The sequence below is a fragment of the Macrobrachium rosenbergii genome, chromosome 40 (assembly GCF_040412425.1).
Source record: "Macrobrachium rosenbergii isolate ZJJX-2024 chromosome 40, ASM4041242v1, whole genome shotgun sequence".
Lineage (NCBI taxonomy): Eukaryota > Metazoa > Arthropoda > Malacostraca > Decapoda > Palaemonidae > Macrobrachium > Macrobrachium rosenbergii.
The window spans coordinates 15,822,017-15,843,329 of NC_089780.1; the positions used below are offsets into that span (position 1 = coordinate 15,822,017).

The 21,313-nt window shown below is 36.0% G+C and overlaps 1 protein-coding gene across 1 annotated transcript in view; it reads right to left on the bottom strand.

Annotated features, from left to right (window-relative positions):
• The window catches only part of LOC136826330 (uncharacterized), a 41,816-nt gene that overhangs the window by 13,732 nt on the left and 6,771 nt on the right, over positions 1-21,313 (bottom strand). The window contains exons 4-9 of the mRNA XM_067083581.1: positions 15,198-15,251; positions 9,568-9,740; positions 6,791-6,920; positions 5,780-5,940; positions 3,397-5,370; positions 661-788 (exon numbers count right to left, since the gene is read on the bottom strand). Of these exons, the coding sequence (XP_066939682.1) occupies positions 5,804-5,940; positions 6,791-6,920; positions 9,568-9,740; positions 15,198-15,251 (494 nt within the window). The 3' untranslated portion in view covers positions 661-788; positions 3,397-5,370; positions 5,780-5,803. The remainder of the gene's footprint in view (positions 1-660; positions 789-3,396; positions 5,371-5,779; positions 5,941-6,790; positions 6,921-9,567; positions 9,741-15,197; positions 15,252-21,313) is intronic.

Here is a 21,313-nt window from a genome sequence, read left to right on the forward strand (position 1 = left end):
TTTTATGGTTACAGTCTTAGACACAATGTTGTATGTGACCATACCATTACTATTTCAGTTGAAAATAGCATATTAGTTAAACTGTCTGATCACATGAATATACCATTAAATAAAAAACAGTTGGTCTCTATGTCTGCTAGCGCTGTGGATAGAAAAAAACTTTTTATAGCAACCATTTTGTACGCCATCTTGGTTACAATTCATTTAGTAAGGGTTTTCAATAAAATGTGGTATGGAACATTTTTATAACCTAAAAGTCGAGGTTTAAAAAAAAAACTGGCATATTCCATCCAATAGATGCTCCCAAACCAGTGATCTCAACATAGATGGTGGCCATTTTTGAAAAATAGCCGCCATCTTGGATTTTCAGGTGTCATGCCCTTTCTAAGAGAGCGTAGTCTTAGGAATGTTTGTGCCAAATTTCATGCTTGTTCTTATCTGAACGATTTTTACAGCAATCTGCTGCACTATTAGGCTATACCATACATTTCATGCCACATGAGATAGGGTACACTAATTTTTTCAATTTAAGTGTTGGTGCCGTAGTTGCTGCCTAGCCTATAATATTTACTTAAACTACACCATACATTTCATAAAATAACGACAATTCCAGATACACTATTTTTTTTAAGTTAACATGCTTTATCGGGTTTAACTTACATTAACTCGCTGAAGTTCCTTAATACCCGGAGACCTATTTTATAGGTAAACAAGCACTCCATACCAGGGGCTCCAAACAGCAGACTGGGAGCGATAACCTTCATCTTTTTGGTTTTAGGTAGGTAAGCCTGTAATTATAATTTGAGAAAAAATGACTTAGTCAACATGTCATGATGTTAAATTTTTTGTGTTTATTTCTAAATGCTTGAAGAAAAACATTATATTACATGGAATGATAATCAAAATAACACTAGCATGTTTCTGTTTAATTTAGAATAAATTTAAGGAAGAAAATATTAAGTGCTAGTAATTTAGAGCATTAATGGTTGTAAGAGACGATCTGAGTAGAATTAGAAACTGCCAAAGCTTACAAAATATCCATTAAATAAGCTTCATTTGGAAATTAATTATCCAAGAGGAGGCTGCTCACATATATGATTTGGAGTGCTACTAAGGAAGACAGTGAAACCTGGGTTTTGGATAACAAAAAACAAGTACAAAAATTAGAAAAAATAAGACTGAGGGTGTTACTTCCATATGAGGAATACAACAAGTAGCTGAAGAAGGAATGATTTATGCGTGACAAGGAGCGGAAACATGATTTAACAGCCGACCTAATTAAGGAAGAGGAAACAAGGGTGACTATTCTCGATCATTTGTGTTATATACTTTGGGGGTTGACTGAAATTAGCCTTTTAACGTTGGGGGCAACGGAAAGAGGAGGGTTTTTGTTTACACGAGTTTTGATTCTTTGTTTTAACGTGCTTTTTTCCCATTTTCTATGGGGTAAGCACGATGCCTTCTTTACGAAGGACTTTGATTTGGTGTTGGGGTAGGCCGTAGCCGTGATCGGCTGCCCTGCCTGACATCGCTTAGAGCCTGGTAACGATGTGTATGTGTATCGTGACAATCCCCAGCTCCCTTTCTCCGGTATTATTTTACAATAGTTCCAACTCATTCTATAATAATTATAGTATTATAGATGCATTTTGCATAAAAAGTAATTAAACTTTGTCTCTGAACACTTTTTTGGAAATTCATCATATCCGAGATATGAATGTTTATATAATCCCCATCCTCGAAAATTTCTAAGTGTTTTGTTTACTTTAACACGGACACAGTTTTGTACTCTGATGCGAGTTTGTTTTTGTTGAGAACTGCATTGTGGTTCTGATGCGAATTTTTTTCCCCCTTAAAATTGCATTGTGGGTAGTTACGTGTTGTCTGGGAGTCACGTGACCTAGTGAAAATCTTACAGGTGTCAGACATTTTCCCTTGCCATTTGGTTCAAGTCTGTCATAGAGTGAGGTCATGTCCAGTCTGTGTTCGTCTTGTAACTTTGATTATTTTCACTTAATTCACGATTTCTTTGAAAATGAAACACAATGCATTGATTTTTAAAGACAACATTGGAGTGTTACCTGCAGCAGCACAGTCAGTTTACACCAATTTTTTACTTAAAGCTGCTAAATTATATCTACCTTTAAGTGACACTCAGCCAATAATCACCACCTAGGGAATCATTTTCTGATGACAATGACGATGACACTGTAGATGAGCCACAACCATCTTGTTCTGGATATAACCCATCAAAACGTTTGTGTCCATCCAATTAAGGTAAATTTATAATTGTTTTTAAAATATTATAACATGATTTACCTTCTGTAACCCGTGGCTAGCGCGCGCAGCGCAACATTACCTCTTGCCAGTATATACGAGCCTGCCATGAATCATTATAAACGCGGATAAGGGACGTTAGGCTACATTACACTAGCCTACGTTGCCTGACTATGGCTTGCCAGGTATGCTATGATTTACCTCATTTTATTCATTAATTCAAATGCTGTTTTGTGTCGATGGTGATTTACCCCACCCAAAACCCCCCTTCCCAAAGGGTCCCCAACCTTGTTGGATGTAGTAGGGGTGTATAGGCTAGTAACTCAAAAACAACTCATTTCCCCAATGTATTACTATCATAACCATTCAGAACACATTAAAACACATGAAAATACATAATTACTTTAGAAAAATTGAGTTGAAACTGTTGTAAAAATTTACCCTTCTCCCAAGCTGCGAGGAGAACTGGGCAGGTAGGTCAACAGTTTGAGACCTGTTATGTGTTTAGATGTTGGAGTGGCTTTGTTTATGTGTATTAATCTGTAACACCCATTTGCTTTTCAGCAAACCTATCCGTTGATTACATACGTAATCCTGGGGTGTCTACACGGATAGCAAAGTGTCCGCCTTCACTGACCAGTCGGCTGCGGATTTGAACCCGCGCCACGGACCTCTACGAAGCCCTAGGCCGCTGCGCTACCGACTGGGCCACCGAGGCTCTTTTTTTTGTTTACACGAGTTATGAGGTGTTATTTACCGATGTCGAGTTTAAAGTCTCTCATAATAGCCTATGTACAGTAATTTACCATAAGGTCACTGGGCTCGTGTGTTGTTGATTATGAAATATCAATTATGATAACGGAATCCCAAAGAATCACTATGAGTAAGGAGGGATGTGCCAATGAAAATAATGCTACGGTTATTAGATAACTGGATCTTGAATTTGCTTTGGACGACCAAGGTATACTGCGTTGGTAGTGGCTACATGCTAAATCTCGGTCTGTTTTGCTTAGCATTATTAGGCAAAAATATTCGTTTCGTTCAATGTTACCTTCCCCGCCCCTCTCAAATTTGGAAGTAGGATCTCAAATGGAAAAAAGTCAGATGGAAGTTACTTACCAAACAGAAAGGATTCCATCAGTTTTCAACTCCTCCATACAAGAGCGTCAGGTTAACAGTACACACAAGTGCCGTGAAAGTTCACGTTTCCTAAGCGACACCATTCATTTATCTATTGTACTTTGCATTGACAGCAGTCGACCAAAATATTCACAATTCACAAGGCACACGTCTCTTGTTCACAAGTTTTCTTAGGATTTGAGACAGCTACGTTGAAAAATTGTTGTTTATGTTTACAATTTTCCGAGAAAGTTTGAAAAAATTCCATTGATCCTTTTAGAAGTCTGTTCCTTTGTAACTCTGGTAATATTGTCCAGTATTATGCTTCTGATACCACTGCTCATTAGCAATAGATTTCGAGCCAATGAATGAATTTAGTCAATGAAATCAAATATAACTTTCAAGATAACAGTCTAGTGTATGCACATATTTTTTTCACGATTGCCCACACTTCCTATAGAAAATTAATAGATAACCTGTAATTCACTAGTGCGAACATTATTTAACAGATTCTTGTACGATCTAGCTTAGTATCTCTACATAGCCTGTTCAAAATACTTTCTTCCTAAAAACAAAATTAATAACGAGTCTCCAGTTAAATTCCGATGGGATTGGTACTTTCTGATAAATGTACCCATTTAGAAGATTTTCCTTTGATAATCTGTTACATATTCCAGTTAAATTGCTTAGGCTAGCTGTCTTGTGTCTTGCCAACAAGGTACGACCAATTAAAGTCTTTTGAGTTGGATTTCATCAGTAGACGGAGAAATTGAAACCACAGGTTATTAGCAAAGACAACAGAAACTGAACTCATCAAAATCAGAAAAAATCTGCATCTCAGGAACATGTAAAACTTGCCAGTCATCATACACGATATTACTAGTTTTCAGAAAAAGGAGGCGAGTTCTCACTACTCTTGGATTCTCTCACTACTACGGGTTCACAGAAAAATCAATTTGCCAGATATGGAGATGATATCAATTCCCGTTTTGCTAATTCGTGTGATTTCTCAGAAGCTGGCTTAAAAGCCAGATTATGTCTTGCTAGTTCTAGGTGTTGAAGGCGAGGCAGACACTCTACTGACAGTCATTACTAGTTGTCAGAAGCTGATGCAGTAGTCAGGCGATGTTTTGTCATTTCGAATTTTGGAGGTGAAGTCGCATGATGTATCTGCTATTCTTTAGGTGGTACTAGTTCCAAGTAGTTGGTGGTGGAGCCGCTGGTTAGTATATTTCTCAGAAGCTGGAGGCGAGGTAAGACCTTATTTTGCCAATTATTACTAATTCTCAGAGGCTGAAGGTGAAGTTACGCTCTCTTGCAAGTGCCCAGAAGCTAGAAGTCAAGTCAGTCGTTGTCTTGATTGTTCGTACTGATACGCAGGAGCTGGAGACGAATACAAAACCTGTTTTGCTTGCCAGTATAATTCCAAAAGTAGATGAAGTCAAACCCTGTATTGCTAATGAGTACCCGTGCCAAAAGCTGGAGATGAAGGAATACATTTTTGAAAAACAGTGCTGGTTCTCAGTAAAGAGCAACGAAGGCCAATCTCTCAACAGATACCCAAACACAGATTCTTTGCAGAACAGTTATGTCAGCACTGCTCTCCTTTGAAATCGTACTGATCTATATTAAAGGATGATTGAACCAAGGGTGTTTTTCTTAAAGTATGCAAGAATGGTTTTTCAGAAGATTGAGGACGTCAACAAACTGTAACAGTATTGGTTCCTCTTAGAGGGCGATGTAGTAGGAGCTGATACAATGGTTCCCATTTAGGGCATAAGTAAAAATAGGGCTAATGTCATCTCATTCTCGAAAATGTCACATCATTCAGTTTTTGTGGTGATTTCAAATTCCAGTGACCAAACATTTACCTTTCAAAAATCTAAAAACACTCCAAATTGACTTATGTGCTCAACAAAAACTCCCTTACATTGCCAGGTCTTTGACGCTCCTGCGGGTGATTTGGCGTTATCTCTGGGGAGGAAAAATAATTTTAATCAAAAAAGAATCTGAAATGTTGAAAGCAGATTTTAGGAGAATGAGAGGATTCATAAGTTCCACAAAATTAGTGTAAAAAGTTATAACTGAAAAAAAAAAAATACATTTTGTGAACTGTAAATCTGAACTACAACTAAACTCAGTTTCCTTGTATCTTAAATACTGCAAGTGAAACCCAGATCACATCTAAGTTTTTTCTTAAAAATTTATTTCAACAAGTATTTATATATTCGAATACAGTGTCCCCTGCGTATCCAAAATTCATGTCACCATTGTGTTTATTGCTTAATTTTTTTATAATCAAGGAAGGCCCTTCCCTCAGCAAACCTAGACCTAGACAAACTGTTTTTGAGGCAAGGGCCTCCGATACAACTGGATATCCTACCTCTGATTTACGAACAATTTCAGGTCATCGGAAGTGCGACGCTATGACTGCATGTCCCGAAGCCAAGAGGAAGAACTGCAAAGCCACAGACGACTTCGAAGAGTCACTGGTGGTGACGCCACTATTGTGAGTGTTGTGTTGTACAGCCGCGTGGTGTTGACCTGTGAAGGAATGTCAGGTTTTAACCTTTGAGACAATACTCTCTGAAGTGAATCAGTATAGAAAGGAAAAGCTGCGTTTATGGAGAAAAATAAAATAAAAAATTGTATAAGCCTATCAGTAGCACGTCGAGGCCTCCTCTACAGACAATCTGCCGTCCACCTCTCTCTCTCTACACACACACACACACACACACACACACACACACACACACACACACACACACACATATATATATATATATATATATATATATATATATATATATATTATATATTCTAAATAAATTTTTCCATCTCATTTCGTTTTAACCTTAACCTCGCCTTAGTTCCACGTCTAATATTATACTATATTTAATCAACTTAATTACGTTCTGTCCTGACTAGCTGTGCAACAAAATGACTTGCGTGGAGCTACAGAATGCATCTAATTGGATCAATAACGACCTGAAAATTATGAAAAATGCAATTCATTATTGTTACACGGCTCAAGATTTAAAGACTGGTCGGAATTTTACGAATTTTATAAAAAAAAACCAGGATTAACCAACTTGCTCTTGTCTTGCAAAGCACGAAAGGCAAGAAAATGACAACAATTCTAGCGCATGCGTGAGTCAGGCTACTGATCTTAAACGTAGGTCAGTTTCTCGGTTTCAAGAAAGACTGACTAATTTGTTGGGAGAAATTTATCTTGATATACTGTAATTGATAATCTTACCATCCAGGGTGTGTTTTATTGCCCGAGTAATGTATGCTGCATTCTGGTTTGCTAATATCCCTGCTGAAACAAGTCAACTTTACCTGCCGCCTTAGGGCGTACATTTCATTCTCTAAGCTTGACACCCGAACTCACTTGACTGTATGTGAACGGACACAGAAGAAATTCCCCCTGTATCTGGTCGACAGCTGTATCTTCCCGAGTCCTGCGGGGTCACATTCGACAGCCGAAGTCGACTGACTGTCCTGTCACTCGTTTTCTCTGTCTGGAAAAGAAAGGAAAAAGGAGGCACATCTGCATAAATCAGTATTTGTTGGGGACAAAAAACAGTTTTTCCTGTTACCTTCTAAATTCAGTTGCAGTTGAATGGAAGTGAATGCAAAATTTGGGCAAAAGGCTAAGCGATGGGACCTATGAGGTCATTCAGCGCTGAAAGGAAAAGGTGTAACAGGGTGAAGACCTCGCACCTGAGCTATGAAACAACTGTTAGGAGAGGATGGAAATTAAAATGGAAGAAGAAAAAATGAACGGAGGTACAGTAAAAGGAATGAAAGGGGTTGTTGTTAGGGGTCGAAGGGAAGCTGCAAAGAACCTGAAGTAATGCCTACAGTGCACCACTGGACGTGTGTTGACGGCACACTCCCACTCCGGGTTTTCAGGTGCAGTATTTGCGTACTTTTCATCTGAATTTCATGAAATATGGAGGATTAAAGGAAACGGACAAAACAGAACTGGGATATTTCACGACACCAACAAATATTTACTCAAAGCAATTCCCTCTTTACAAAATAATTAATCGCCGTTCTTTCCGTAATTGGATAAAAAGATGAAATATATAGACACCAATAACAACGGAACGTCAGTCCGGTTGATTACAAAATGATAAATATTTTCAATTTAGATTTCATTTTGTAAATTAATGGTTCTGCAGGGACCTAAATGGGCTAATATTGTGTTGTATTAATGGCTTCAGGAATGTTTATTATCTATTACCTATTTATTTACATTTGTTTGTTTTCCTTGAGTGTTTCTGTTGCTTAATGGTTGTTATTTTAAGAAAGATTGACGAACTTTGCCTGGGCGGAATATTTTATTTGGTTTGAGCAGTTTTGTGAACAAAAGGATTACTTTTAGTATAATTATTCATGCAGAGATAATTTACCTTCATAACTCAATGATACTTTCCGATTTCAATTAATTTCTTTTTTTACTTTAATTGGTATTTTGTATAAAAATAGTATCTACTTTCTTCATCTTTTCATCAAGGGTAAATTTCCAAGAAGCAGACCTGTACAGTAGATCTTCCTACCACAGTGAGAATTATGACACTGGGGAACAACATCGAGCGAAGTGAGGAAATAAGAGGACATTTCGAAGAGACTGGAAAACACAAACTGTGTTGTCTCATTTCTCGAGAGATCGATGGAGTTTGGATTAAATTACTGAGAATCACGATTTTGTAAATATCTTGCTCATAAAAATATCAATAAATACCAAAATTAGCAAAAATCTGAGGTGTTAAGATACGAACACTATGGCAGGAGATTATAGAAGCACCAGCTTATCAGCTTACAACATATTAAATCAGGATTACGAGTAAAGCCATAATAAAAACAAATTTATTCATAAAATTGGGAAGTTATCTTCAACAGCATTAAAGATATATCTTTTCATCCAGTCAGAGTCCTCACGCAAATCACTACTTTTCAAAGAGCTTATAAAAAAATACAATACTTGTAGAAGCCACTATAGATAGACTTTTAAGGAAAATGAGTAGTATACTTAACGGACTAAATGTTAATGAATATGACACTTGTCACTTTTGGGTCCCCACCTAGAATAATGTACTGCCCAGAAAGATTCATATGAGTATTATTCCCTTCAGACCAGCCATGAGAACGCTAAGCTATAATTAGCATAATCTATTATACAACTTATCGAGATATATGGGAAATATTAAAACACTCTGAACAACTCTCCTGAGGCATTTCACAACATGAACAATATGGATACTAAATAAACTGTTTTATGATAATCTTGGATATAGAAATCCTTTCCACAAATATTTCCATAAATGGATTTTAATGTTATTCCAAATGAAATATACGATGATGGAGGGTTTAGAGATTTACTAAAAAAGATTTTAGTTGTTAAATCTGGTTCTAGGGGACAACAGTCAAAATTAGCTATTATGAAAAAGGAGGGTTTAAAATGAATTCTTTGTCAGAAACTCCATTGAGAATATGTTCTTTAGTTTTTTAGATGGAATTAAATGTGAAAATATGTAAAAGATTCATTAAAAGTATGAGTAATACATATATATATATATATATATATATATATATATATATATATATATATATATATATATATATGTATGTATATATATACATACACACATACCGTATATATATACACATAATAATAATACATACTTTTGATTTACATTATTAATTTCTAAAAAATTTTTTTTTATAAAAATCTATTTATTTAGTATTCCATTTGATGTTTAATCCCTTTATTACTCATTCCATACTTATTTAGACTAAGACATTCCTATGACCAAGTTATCCAACAAAGAAATCTGTAGCTGTTTACCTACGAAATACAATTTACTAGATGATAAACCGATGCCACATTTGTTTGCGAGGAAACTTATGACCTAATAACAAAATAATCAGTGACATACTTACAGCAAAAAATATAGCAGCCACTTCCGTGAAATATAAACAATAACTAATTTCCTCGTAAAGCAATATATAAATCACACTGGCCTGCTTATAACAGAGGATATAGCAGCCACTTCCGTGAAATATAAACGACAACCACTTTCCCCTCAAACTAATATATAAATCACTGCCTATAAAGTAACGCGTGACCCATTTACCAACAAAGCAACGAGGTAACGTTACCTGCAGAGCAATGCCGCCCCTCGGGGAATCGTAATGCAGCCTCACTGCTCCGTGAAACCACATCACCAGGTCTGGTCCTCTGACGCCCTTGTGCCGGATGCTGCACACCAGAGACAGGATGCTGCCCTGCTGCATGTACCGCTCGCTGGGCCCTTCCACCTGAACTTGCGTTCCTGGAGGGGTGAGGTGAGGTTGGTGCGTCTTAGTAAAGTATCTGAGAGTGTGTCTGCATTTGGTGATTCCGGTTGGATCTGATTTTTGTATGATTAGCATCTTCTCTCTCAATGTATGTGTGTATATAGATATACATACATACATACATACATACATACATACATACACATAAAATTCTTGTCAACATTTAGCCACTTCTTCAAACAACAAAGGTACCTTCAGAAAAACAAAACAAAGGTCGCCACCAGACTAGGGATGAACTTCCCGTGAATAAGGCTCCAGTAACATTTATTGTTTCATAGGGTTAACAGAAGGCTCATCAATATTCATATCTATTTTACATAAACTCTTTCTCCCTGGATACTAAGGTCCTTCTATTCAAATACTTCTCTACAACTTACATCCGGCACCTTCTAAGTCTTCCTCTCCTCCTTGCACGTGATCAAAACTCCTCCCAAACACCGATCTACCTTTTCACATAGGAAAATCTTTTCACCATTGTTACAGTATCTCCACATTTTTCCACCTAACAGTTCTCTAGCTCCATATACACTACAAAAACAATTCACCTTAAGGGGTTCAGTCTTTTTCATTTTACCTACGTTCAACGTCAACATTTCAATTCCACAAACGTGAGTTTAGTCAATCTTACTCTCATACAACGGTGAAATCATTCCTCTCACCCTTAAGATCGTTTTCCTCATCTACGGATACACATTTACAGTTACATTTCTAACTCCTCCTCTTCAACTGAAACTTGTATATGTTTTCACTTTTGTTCAACAATGCAACGAGCAGATATACCTCAAGCAGCTCTGCTTGTCATTTTTACATCCATCAACTTGCTCGTCCATCTATTTTGAGCAAAGGCATTATTTCAGCTTTTTCCTCAAAAACATTTTATAAAATATTTCATCACAGTGTTTGGAATGCAGGGGGTTCGACGTTCTGCTGATGAGCGTTCTGTGTAGGTGTATGCAAGGTCTAGAGAATATTCTCTAGACCTTGGGTGTATGAAGCAACAGGCCTTTCCCGTTATAATTATTCGACATATGACGTATCTTATTTCTTCATATATATTCATATATATCGAGTAAAAATGTACCATGTATTCTGAGAGAGAGAGAGAGAGAGAGAGAGAGAGAGAGAGAGAGAGAGAGAGAGAGAGAATTTCCCGGAATATGAGTGATTAACTTTTAAACTAGCCTTCCGGTCACGAATATCTAATTCCGAGCGGAGCGATTTAATTGCCAACCGCAGGAGAACCAATATTGACATTCTGAATGAGTTTTAGCCAAAAGACGACAACCATGCGTGAGCGGTAGACTCGTTTTTTCTAATGAGTCGTACCGGCGCATTCAGTTGGGGCGTGTTCGTAATGACATGTTGGTCAAATCAAAGCGAGACCAATATGGCTATAGCGTGGAATTAATACGTCGCCCCCCTTTTTCCATTTTCTCTTTTCTTGTTAGTTTTCCGAGCGTTCGAAAGCACGCAAAAAATTGAAAAAAAGAAAAAAGAATTCTCGTTTGTCCGTCATGCGAGGGTAGCGCTCCAAAATGAATTGGTATATAACAGGGTTGATGAGAGAGCCGTGTGATTAGCTGGTTGTGTTTGATTTCTCAAAACAAAACGGTAAAAATACGTGAAAATCGTCGTTTATTGTTAATACTGGTTATATCCACAAAAGAGGGCGCTACTGTTATTTTGTAGTGCTTTAACTATTCACAAACGTCGGGGGATTAAGGAACTAAAGATAAATGTAGCAGTTATTTATTCACTCATGCATTCACCTTTCCGGTCAATAATTTGGTAGGCTATTTCCCACCTTTTAATTACCTACCTGTCGATTTCCAATAAATTATATGAAAAAGTAGTCCCGGATTTAAAAGGTAAGTTTCTTCATTTATAAGTATTTTTGGCGCTTTAAAGTTTCAGAGCATTTCGAACGATAATGAGATTTTAACGTTGGAGAGAGAGAGAGAGAGAGAGAGAGAGAGAGAGAGAGAGAGAGAGAGAGAGAGAGAGATTCTATCGTTTCCACGCAAGGGGCATAAACCTCGCATGATCTGAGCAATGATTAATAACGCCATGCGTTGTATATCAACATGAGAATTAAGCATGTAAGTAACTTGACCAAGAGTTTGTGGCTAAAATCCATCGAAAGAAGAGCATGACAAGAATCTACACACACACACACACACACACACACACACACACACACACACACACAACACACATATACTCGTATATATGAGGTGTATGTGTATGTTTGTGTGTATGCAAGTGTAAGTGAGTTGGCGTGCGTATGTATATACATGTTCCTTTTCCCAGCTAACGGGCACTTCTAGAGAACGTGGACCTTCCATTTACATACATTTCATTTCACACAAATTGTGAGGATGGAATTCCGAATTCCTTGCCTCACTCCAGACTTCACTTACGGAAAATAATTTTTTGTCGTACGATAGTGTGTGTATATAGTATATATATATATATATATATATATATATATATATATATAAAATTACGGCTTCAGAGTTTGAGTTCACACAACCATGTACTGACCTGATTAATTTCTAATAATTTCGTGGGTATGCAATGCAGCGTTTACGTGATTTTGCATACATAATCTTGCATGCGCTTATACAGACACATACGCATACCATCGCAGGGATGGTTCCAGAAAAAACAAAACATTAAATACAAACACATTCCTCCTTTAGCTTAATTATCAAGGATGAACACAAGCTGTGCAGAAAACCTTCAAAGGTTCATCTTCTTCATATAACTACACACAAGGCTCATCAACAGTGCATCGACCAACCACTTCACATTTCTCACTATTTCATTCGATATATGCCGCAACAAACAATTTATTTTAAAAGCTTCCATCCCTTTCTCTTCTATTTGCAACCTACGTAACATTTCACTTCCATAAAGAATGTTGGAAAAACAACTTCATACTCTCCAACACTTTCCTCTTTAACTCTTACTGTCATTGTTGCTCCTCCTATTTTGTTGTTTGCCTGTTCTGATTTTCTCCCATCATTTGCTACATTCAATTACAAATATTCATAATAGTTAACAATTACCAGTCTTCTAACATTTACACTAAAAAATATCCCTCCATCTTTCAGGCTCCAGTTGACGATCACTACATTAGTTTTATTGGCCTTCATTGTCAACATTTTCCTCTCACATGCATCTTTCAATTTATATCAGTTTCTGTTTTCTTCTTCACCAGGGCCATGTAACACAGGGTCTTAAGCAAAAAACAAATCTGTCTCACAGCTTTGCACTTACTGTACATCTGTACTTTCTCCAATTCTCGTATTTCTCCTAAAAGCAAACATTAAACTGCCATGGAAACAACATTTACTTATGCCCAAGACCCACTCTTGCACCAGACCAGTCACTCTCTGTCATGCATGCTGTAATACACTCCTCGCTTTCATCATAAAAGCTTTTATTCACTCTCAACAATTTACTGACAACACCATACATTCTCGATCCCTTGTTACATCTTCATCAATTCTATCGTAAGTTTCGTTCGGGTCGAAATATACTGCATACAGATATTTCCCTTTAACCTTTACTCTTAAACTTCTCCTTTAGATATTTACTGACAAGCAGTTGATATGCACGTCCTCCTCCTCGCCTAAATCCACACTGCTCTTTCTTTAACCACTACCTCTTATCTGTCTAACTTTCTCAAAGAATTTACCATCATATATCTTCTCAAGTGTAATATATATATTATATATATATACATACATATATATGTGTGTATGTATTATAATACATATACTGTACATAAAATATATACATATATATACACCTAATATCTATATCCATATATAATTATACATACATATACACACACACACAAACACTTCCTTCTTTTTACATACACGGATCGTTTGAATAATACATATAAAATATATACATACACCTAATATTCATATATATATATATATATATATATATATATATATATATATATATATATATATATACATATATATATATATATATATATATATACACACTAATATTTATATATATATATATATATATATATATATATATATATATATATATATATATATATATATATATATATATATATATATATATATATATATATATATACATATACATACACACACACTTTCTTCTGTTTTACATACACGGGTCGTTTGAAAAGTGATTCCTTCCACTACATCTCGGTCAAAACTTCCCGAGTGGATTGGCGAAGTTTCCTTGTAAACGAATTTAAAAGTCAAGAAGACTAAAGACCCCGAGCAAAGTGGAAACAGAAGAAGAAGAAGAAGAAGAAGAAGAAGAAGAAGAAGAAGAAGAAGAAGAAGAAGAAGAAGAAGAAGAAGAAGCGTAAGATTAATGAACGGTTTTGGAACTCAAAAATGGAAAACTGAAACTGAATAAAAATTTTATTAAAAAATATATCATCTACAATCCTACCACCCCGCCAGTAAAATACTGGTAATTCTATTATTTATTTAAAGCTTCTGAATTTGTACTTTTGCAGTTTTCTCATGGACTTTATATGAAAAATAGAATCTTTATTACACATATATAAAAAAACTGGCTACGTATGTGATTAACATTGAAAAAAAGAGAGAGAGAGAGAGAGAGAGAGAGAGAGAGAGAGAGAGAGAGAGAGAGAGAGAATCTTTATTATACAAATGTGAAACACTGAAGTCCATCGCTATGTATGTGATTAACATAGAAATGAGAGAGAGAGAGAGAGAGAATTTTTTTTTTTATTAAACACATAAAAAACTGAAGTCCATCGCTAAGTATGTGAGAGAGAGAGAGAGAGAGAGAGAGAGAGAGAGAGAGAGAGAGAGAGAGAGAGAGACCCACCAAGTCTGAAATATAGAAATTTGGATAAAGAAGTAACATTTCAGGTTTCACTGTGCTTTCAAAAAACGACATTAGATTCACAAACTAATGCTTCCAAGAGAAAAAGAAAGGTATCCCGATAAAAGAGTACAGAGTGCATCTCATTAACGCAATTAAAACACACACAAAGACATTAATATTTATTTCACGACCAGTTTATGAATAACTAATGCAGTCTATCACCGAGCGTCATCAGGATACTTTTTTCAAATGGTAGTATATTCTCTCTCTCTCATTTTTTATGCTAACCACTTGTATAGCAAAGGTCTTCAGTCTTTTATGTTTGTGTAATAGATTCTCTCTCTCTCTCTCTCTCTCATTTTCTATGGTAATCATCCACATAGCGATGGACTTCAGTTTTTTATATTTGTATAATAAAAATTCTCTCTCTCTCTTTCTCTCTTATTTTTATGTTAACCATTTATATAGCAAAGACCTTCAGTCTTTTATGTTTGTGTAATAAAGACTCTCTCTCTCTCTCTCTCTCTCTCACGTAGAACAGCTTAAAAAAGCCTCTTTATACTTACTGTTATCTAGTATCTCAAACTCTGGCTCGTAGAAAGGATCGTTCAGACTCTTATCTGAAAGAGGAGTAAATTAATTTTTTTCTGCACAGATAAAAAAAAATATGAGAATAAAAAATTGAATTAATATTTAATTGGAGAATGGATCATTTTCATTAATTAATATCACAATTCTTTCTGTTTTTTTTCTGGCTAGAAAACAACAAAGATACCATTAATAATAATTACGATGATAAATATGGAAATAAATACATAAGCACTTGTGCTACAGGAATAAATTTTGTACCTTACATTAAGTTAGATATACACACTGTTTAGCATTGTTGGAAGAAAATTTGTGTAATTGCTTATTTAATTGTATTATTGTTCTCTAATGCTACATTCACTCTGTGAAATTATTTACTGGGTAGTAGTACAAGCAGGTTTTTATGTAGTTATGTTTCTCTGGTGCTATAAAATTCCTGGTTGCCGCTCTGAATGCTTTGTCTAATACAGTCAAGATATTTGAATGTCATGCCCTGTATACCTAACATGATCTATTTCAATATCAATATACTAAGGACTAAATATACGTGATGGTCTTAAAAATACGAATGTGAAAACTGATTTCTTTGCTTCAATGCTTTGGCCAGAATAAAAATGTTCACAAGCAGAAATATTGGTAGGTTTACTACACACAGTGTATTTAAACCTACTAGCTGGTGCATAGCGTACTCTAATAGTCATGCTGATGTTTTGATCTGAATCGTGCTAGCCGTAACTAGTCCTCACTGCCTCTGTCTGCCCTCTCTCATTTGGCATTAAGGTCATGCCTACGCCTTCTCTATCAGTTCTGTCTTCTCTTCTTGAATAGATATAAATATTCCTCCCTTCCAGTCTTTCTCTTTCACGGGTTACACGGCTGAATTACCTCTTTGGCCCTTCACGGTTCCACCCATTTGAGCTTCTGATGGTTTCACGTCCTCTTGAACTCTACGTTCAAAGTCCTATTAAGCTTTCCCTTATGGTACTCGTCAAATATCGGACCTCGTGTTAGTATTGAGCCTGTTTTTAGTTTGTCATAGCACAGCAATCTGCATGCCCCGGACTGGGGAGATTCTCATCATTTCACTGGAAGAATCCATGTGGTATTCACTGGCTAGGTACACTAAAGGATAGCCAGTTCCTTGTTGCGCGCAGTTCTTAGCTAAAGCCGATGACCCCAGTTGTATGTACGTATATATATATATATATATATATATATATATATATATATATATATATATGTGTGTGTGTGTATGTATATGTATACACATATACATATAAATATATATGGGTGTATGTAAGTATGTATGTATACACAAATACATATATATATATATATATATATATATATATATATATATATATATATATATATATATATATATATATATATATATATATAGTATATACTTACTGAGGCCTTTCTTTCTTTAAAACCAGTCACGTATTTATCCACATCACTGGAAAACGATTTCGCAATATACAGTTTGTGTCATTCGCTTGGCATCTGAATTCCCAGGTAAAGAGATTGCGACAACAAACGCCTCGATGCAGTTCCGGCCTTGTAATCGGTAAATCTATTGCACCCGTTAAACTCGCATCCTGAATTCTCAAGGTATTTCCGTAATGAACAGTTCGTAATAATTTTTTTCTTGTAATACGAACCTATTAGGCTTTCAGAAAGGCTGTTTCGAGGGCGCTTCGACGCAGGCGCTTGTTACCTCCCATAGTTCCGAGAGACGCGTTTGTAATGTGTAGTTCCAGGGGGCGCCGCCCTTTCATCCCATCCCGCCATGCCTGAAACGCGTCGCGTATCTGTATATATATATATATTTCTTTCAGACATTTCGGTCCGTGCAAGCATTCCGGAGCGCTCCGATGCATTTGCTTTCAATTACGCCGAAAGCGCGGATTTCCGCGAAGGCCCCGTAAACTCGTGCTTTGTAACAAGCACTTCCCAGAAGCATGATAATGTGTCCATTTGCTTGTGTATGCCAACGGGGAAGACTGTCTCGCGAAAGCAAACACAGAACAAAGGAATAAAAGTAAACTCTGGCAAGTGGCACTCGAGTTGGCACTTTTGTATGTTTTGGAGATTTGGCTGATGTCAAAGAAGGCACGGGATTGCATTTGTATTCTTTGGCTTCGCTGCTGTCATTGATGGGACCGGTGTTCTTGTTGGGATAATTGTATGTTATTCATAATTCCCTTTTAACTTATCAAAACCAGGTGCATCTACATAAAAAAAAATGTGATACACACACAGAGATGTCACCAGTGTTCTTATTAGGATAATTGTACCTTCTTGATAATTCCCTTGTAATTTATTAAAACCAGGCGCATCTACTTTAACAAAAAACACAGTGATACGCACACATACACAGACATGCGAACGCACGCACGCGAAACATACGGATTTCGACCACGAGGGCAAAAACTCCGAAATGCGCCGTACAGTACCGGAACGCCCCCGGACACGAACAAGTGGATTAAAGTTCCAGAATAAACTATTCTCCTGACAGCTATGGACGCTCTCTCTCTGGAATATGTAAAACGTGCCGAATGTCCGTGAAATGTAAAAATGGTAAAAAAAGAATATATATTTCTGTTTGTACTGGAACGCAATGATATAAAAATAAAAACATGGAATCACTTTTGCTGCTCCCGGGTCGATTTAACGACCGGGTTCGTCAAGGAATATTGTTTTCTCTACCGTGGGTTTAAAAGTGGGATACATATTTCAGTAGGAGGAGGAGGAGGAGGAGGAGGAGGAGGAAGTGTGAGGGTGGGGGGATGGGGTTTATAGATTTCTTAATTAATACGATACATGGGGCACACAAAAACATCCATCAAATTGCATGCACGCATAATCAATATTACTAAAGGAGGATTTTCAAAATCTATTCCATAATAACTTCCAATTTAAAATAATTTACATTTGAATTTTTGCTTAAAAATTTTAAGTAGATTAATACATGAAATGATAAGGTGAAAAGAGAGAAATAAAACAGAAACAAAAAATTCTGGGTTAACCCCGAAAGATACGACATTCTCTGAAAAGTGTTTAGAGGAAAAGAGAAGCAACGTGGGCCGACCATATCTTGGAAGTTTAAAGAATAGATTTCGCGTTCTTCACTTCTCTCTTGGAGTAAATTGCTTTCCTCTCATTATAAGCTGAAGTGTTTTGTTTTCGTCTCTGCATTACCACAGATTTCCAGACTGTCGTTTCTCTAAAGGAAATCCATTTCTTTTTAGCCTATTAGTCCAAGGTTCTTTAGAGAATATACACCATCATTGTATTGGCGGTTTTACCGGTATGTGAATTCAGACGGGGCAATTCAGAAAGTAATTATGCATGCTTTGATGCGCGTATTAACAGCAAAGGTAAACTGGATCGATTCACTTTTGTAGTGTGTATAAAAGATACGTACACAAACATACAACTTTTTCATTATTAAACCTTTTCCGTTTTATAAAGGGTGGCTCTAGAGAGAGAGGAAAAAAAAAAAAAAACACAACGCAATGGTCCCTTTATCTCCAGAATGCTCATGAATTCTATGTGAAGAAAACTTCCACAACATTTGCCATGTCACACACGTATGCAAAAGAGATAATCAAAATTGCATCTAACACAGTTAAATTCGCCACTATTTTGGACGCATTCTTTCTTTGCACGGATTTCAAGAACTTTCCTTCTTAGTAGGTTTTTAACATCATTTATCAAGCACTTGCCTCCTCCTTCAAAACACCACCAAATTATACATTTTTTGACCAATACATCAACGTCCATTCTTTCTATACGGGCAAATCATATCAGAAAACACTGGTCCATCATTTTAACTGTGCTAACCGTTTAATCACTTTGAAGTATCTCCAAGTTCCTGATTTTTTCAGTTGCTCTTACATACTTATATTTTTATTTTCATTCGCACGCAGCATTTTCAACATCTACACTTCACTACTATAAAGGGGAGTTGGCTCAACAATCCCTTCATATGTTCCACCTTGCCCTCCATAGACAATTTAAGTATCTTCCCAATCTTTTGTTCACACCCTGTTATCTTTCTTGCTTCACTATTCTGCGAAACACCTTTTCACTCACGCCATCTAATTAAAACTATCTACTACTAATTACTTGTACAAATCAACACATTTCATTCTTCCAACATTACTATCAACATCACTTGCTCTACCTTCCTTGTTTTCGTTTACCCTAAATCTTACTCTCACTCAATTCACGATCAATTCTCTCCTCTTGAAAACACGTTTAAACTCTTCACTAGTTTTTGTAATTTCTGTTTACCGCGGTGTGCACAATTAATATGTTTGTCTCTTCAGATAGAATACTAAATACCCTGAATTTTCTTTAATATTAAATAATAAACTAGGGGAAACTAGAAATTCATTGAAAAATGACACAATAACTTCAATATAATATTAGCCATCCGCAAAATGTATGAAACTCTCATGTTGCACAAATGCAGATATAGCAGTGATTCCATGCATCACAGAATGTTTGCTCTTAGCATATTTACGGAAAATTTTATATTCAATGGTAAAATAGACAACAAAGTGAAACTGGCAATTCTCTCTGGAAAACGTAAAAAAGACAAGGTTTAGAAAATGAAATGTTGTAATAAAAATACTCCTAAATTTTTTTTAACAAAGGATTCACGTGGCAAATTGTTGCTGATTATTTTGAATGCCATTTCTCGCTCCACACTATGCAGTAATGATGTTCTGCCCAGTAAAATAATATATATTACTAATTACAATAAACATGAGGTAACATATATTGAACAGCCGATAAAAATGCAACATTTTGCTGCCAGTGCAGTTGATTAAAAACTAAGCAGGAGACCTAAACGAAGAGCAAACAGCAGCTGATTGCAACAGCAGCTCTCTCTCTCTCTCTCCTCAGGCTAACAATACATGACATGGACGAGAATGCAAGGGTTGGCCCCAGTGGACTGTCGTATTGCTGCATATCTTACAAAATTACTGATGTTAAAAAAAATAATATTCTGCATAGTCGAGATATATACTTTAAAAATCATATTAAAAAGAATTTTTCTTGTAAAAACATGTTTCCCTAACTTCAGGGGTTAATCGTCAAGAATCCGGATGATAGAGTACAACAGAAGATTACCCACAGAAATTTGTCAATAATAAATTTACTATAATTTAGACAAGTTATGCACTGTACACGAATTACTCAGACGTAATCTAAATAATGACCAAAACTAACAGCAATGGAACGCTGGCATCAATGTCTAATTATAACGAATAGCTCTGCTACATAACTATGAGAAGTTACACAGCGGTTGGGAACCTCTGCCCTAATTGATTTCCCCGGAGATGTAAAAGTTAGCCATATCCCGAGAGAAAAATTCAATGTGCGTCTTTTGACCTGAGCAGTGAATTAGGTTCCTGGTGGCTAGGAGACAGTGGCGTGTGGAAACCAGGACGTATAAGGGCATGGGCTTGCAACCTCATCATAAATACAAAAAATATATAGAAACAAAGAAACACATATACACATACATACACACACACACACACACATACACATATATATATATATATATATATATATATATATATATATATATATATATATATATATATATATATATATATATATATATATATATATATATATATATATATATATATATAAATCCTTCACTCGTATATGTCATCATTTCTTATCAATTAATTTCTGATCAGTTCCACTTTCTAAAAAAGCACTCGAAAATCCATAAAGAAACCAAGACAATATTGAAAATAACAGTAGGCTACTATTGGCATTCATAAAAAATAAACTTTAATTTGAACGCATATTCATTCGTGTTCGTTATGGTCCTCGTTTCTGACCTCAAGACTTCACGCACTTTGAAGCACAAGTATTTGTCAACGTCAGACATGCGTTTTACGGAACGACGTACAGCAACGATTTTCAGAAACAAATTCGTGTTTCATCTCTGTGCATTATTCAAAGAGAAAAAGGAGACCAATCACTGAGAAATTGTTGGAACTCACGAAACCCTCTCGGAAATGACATCATGCATTAGTTTTATTTCCCAACGAACGAT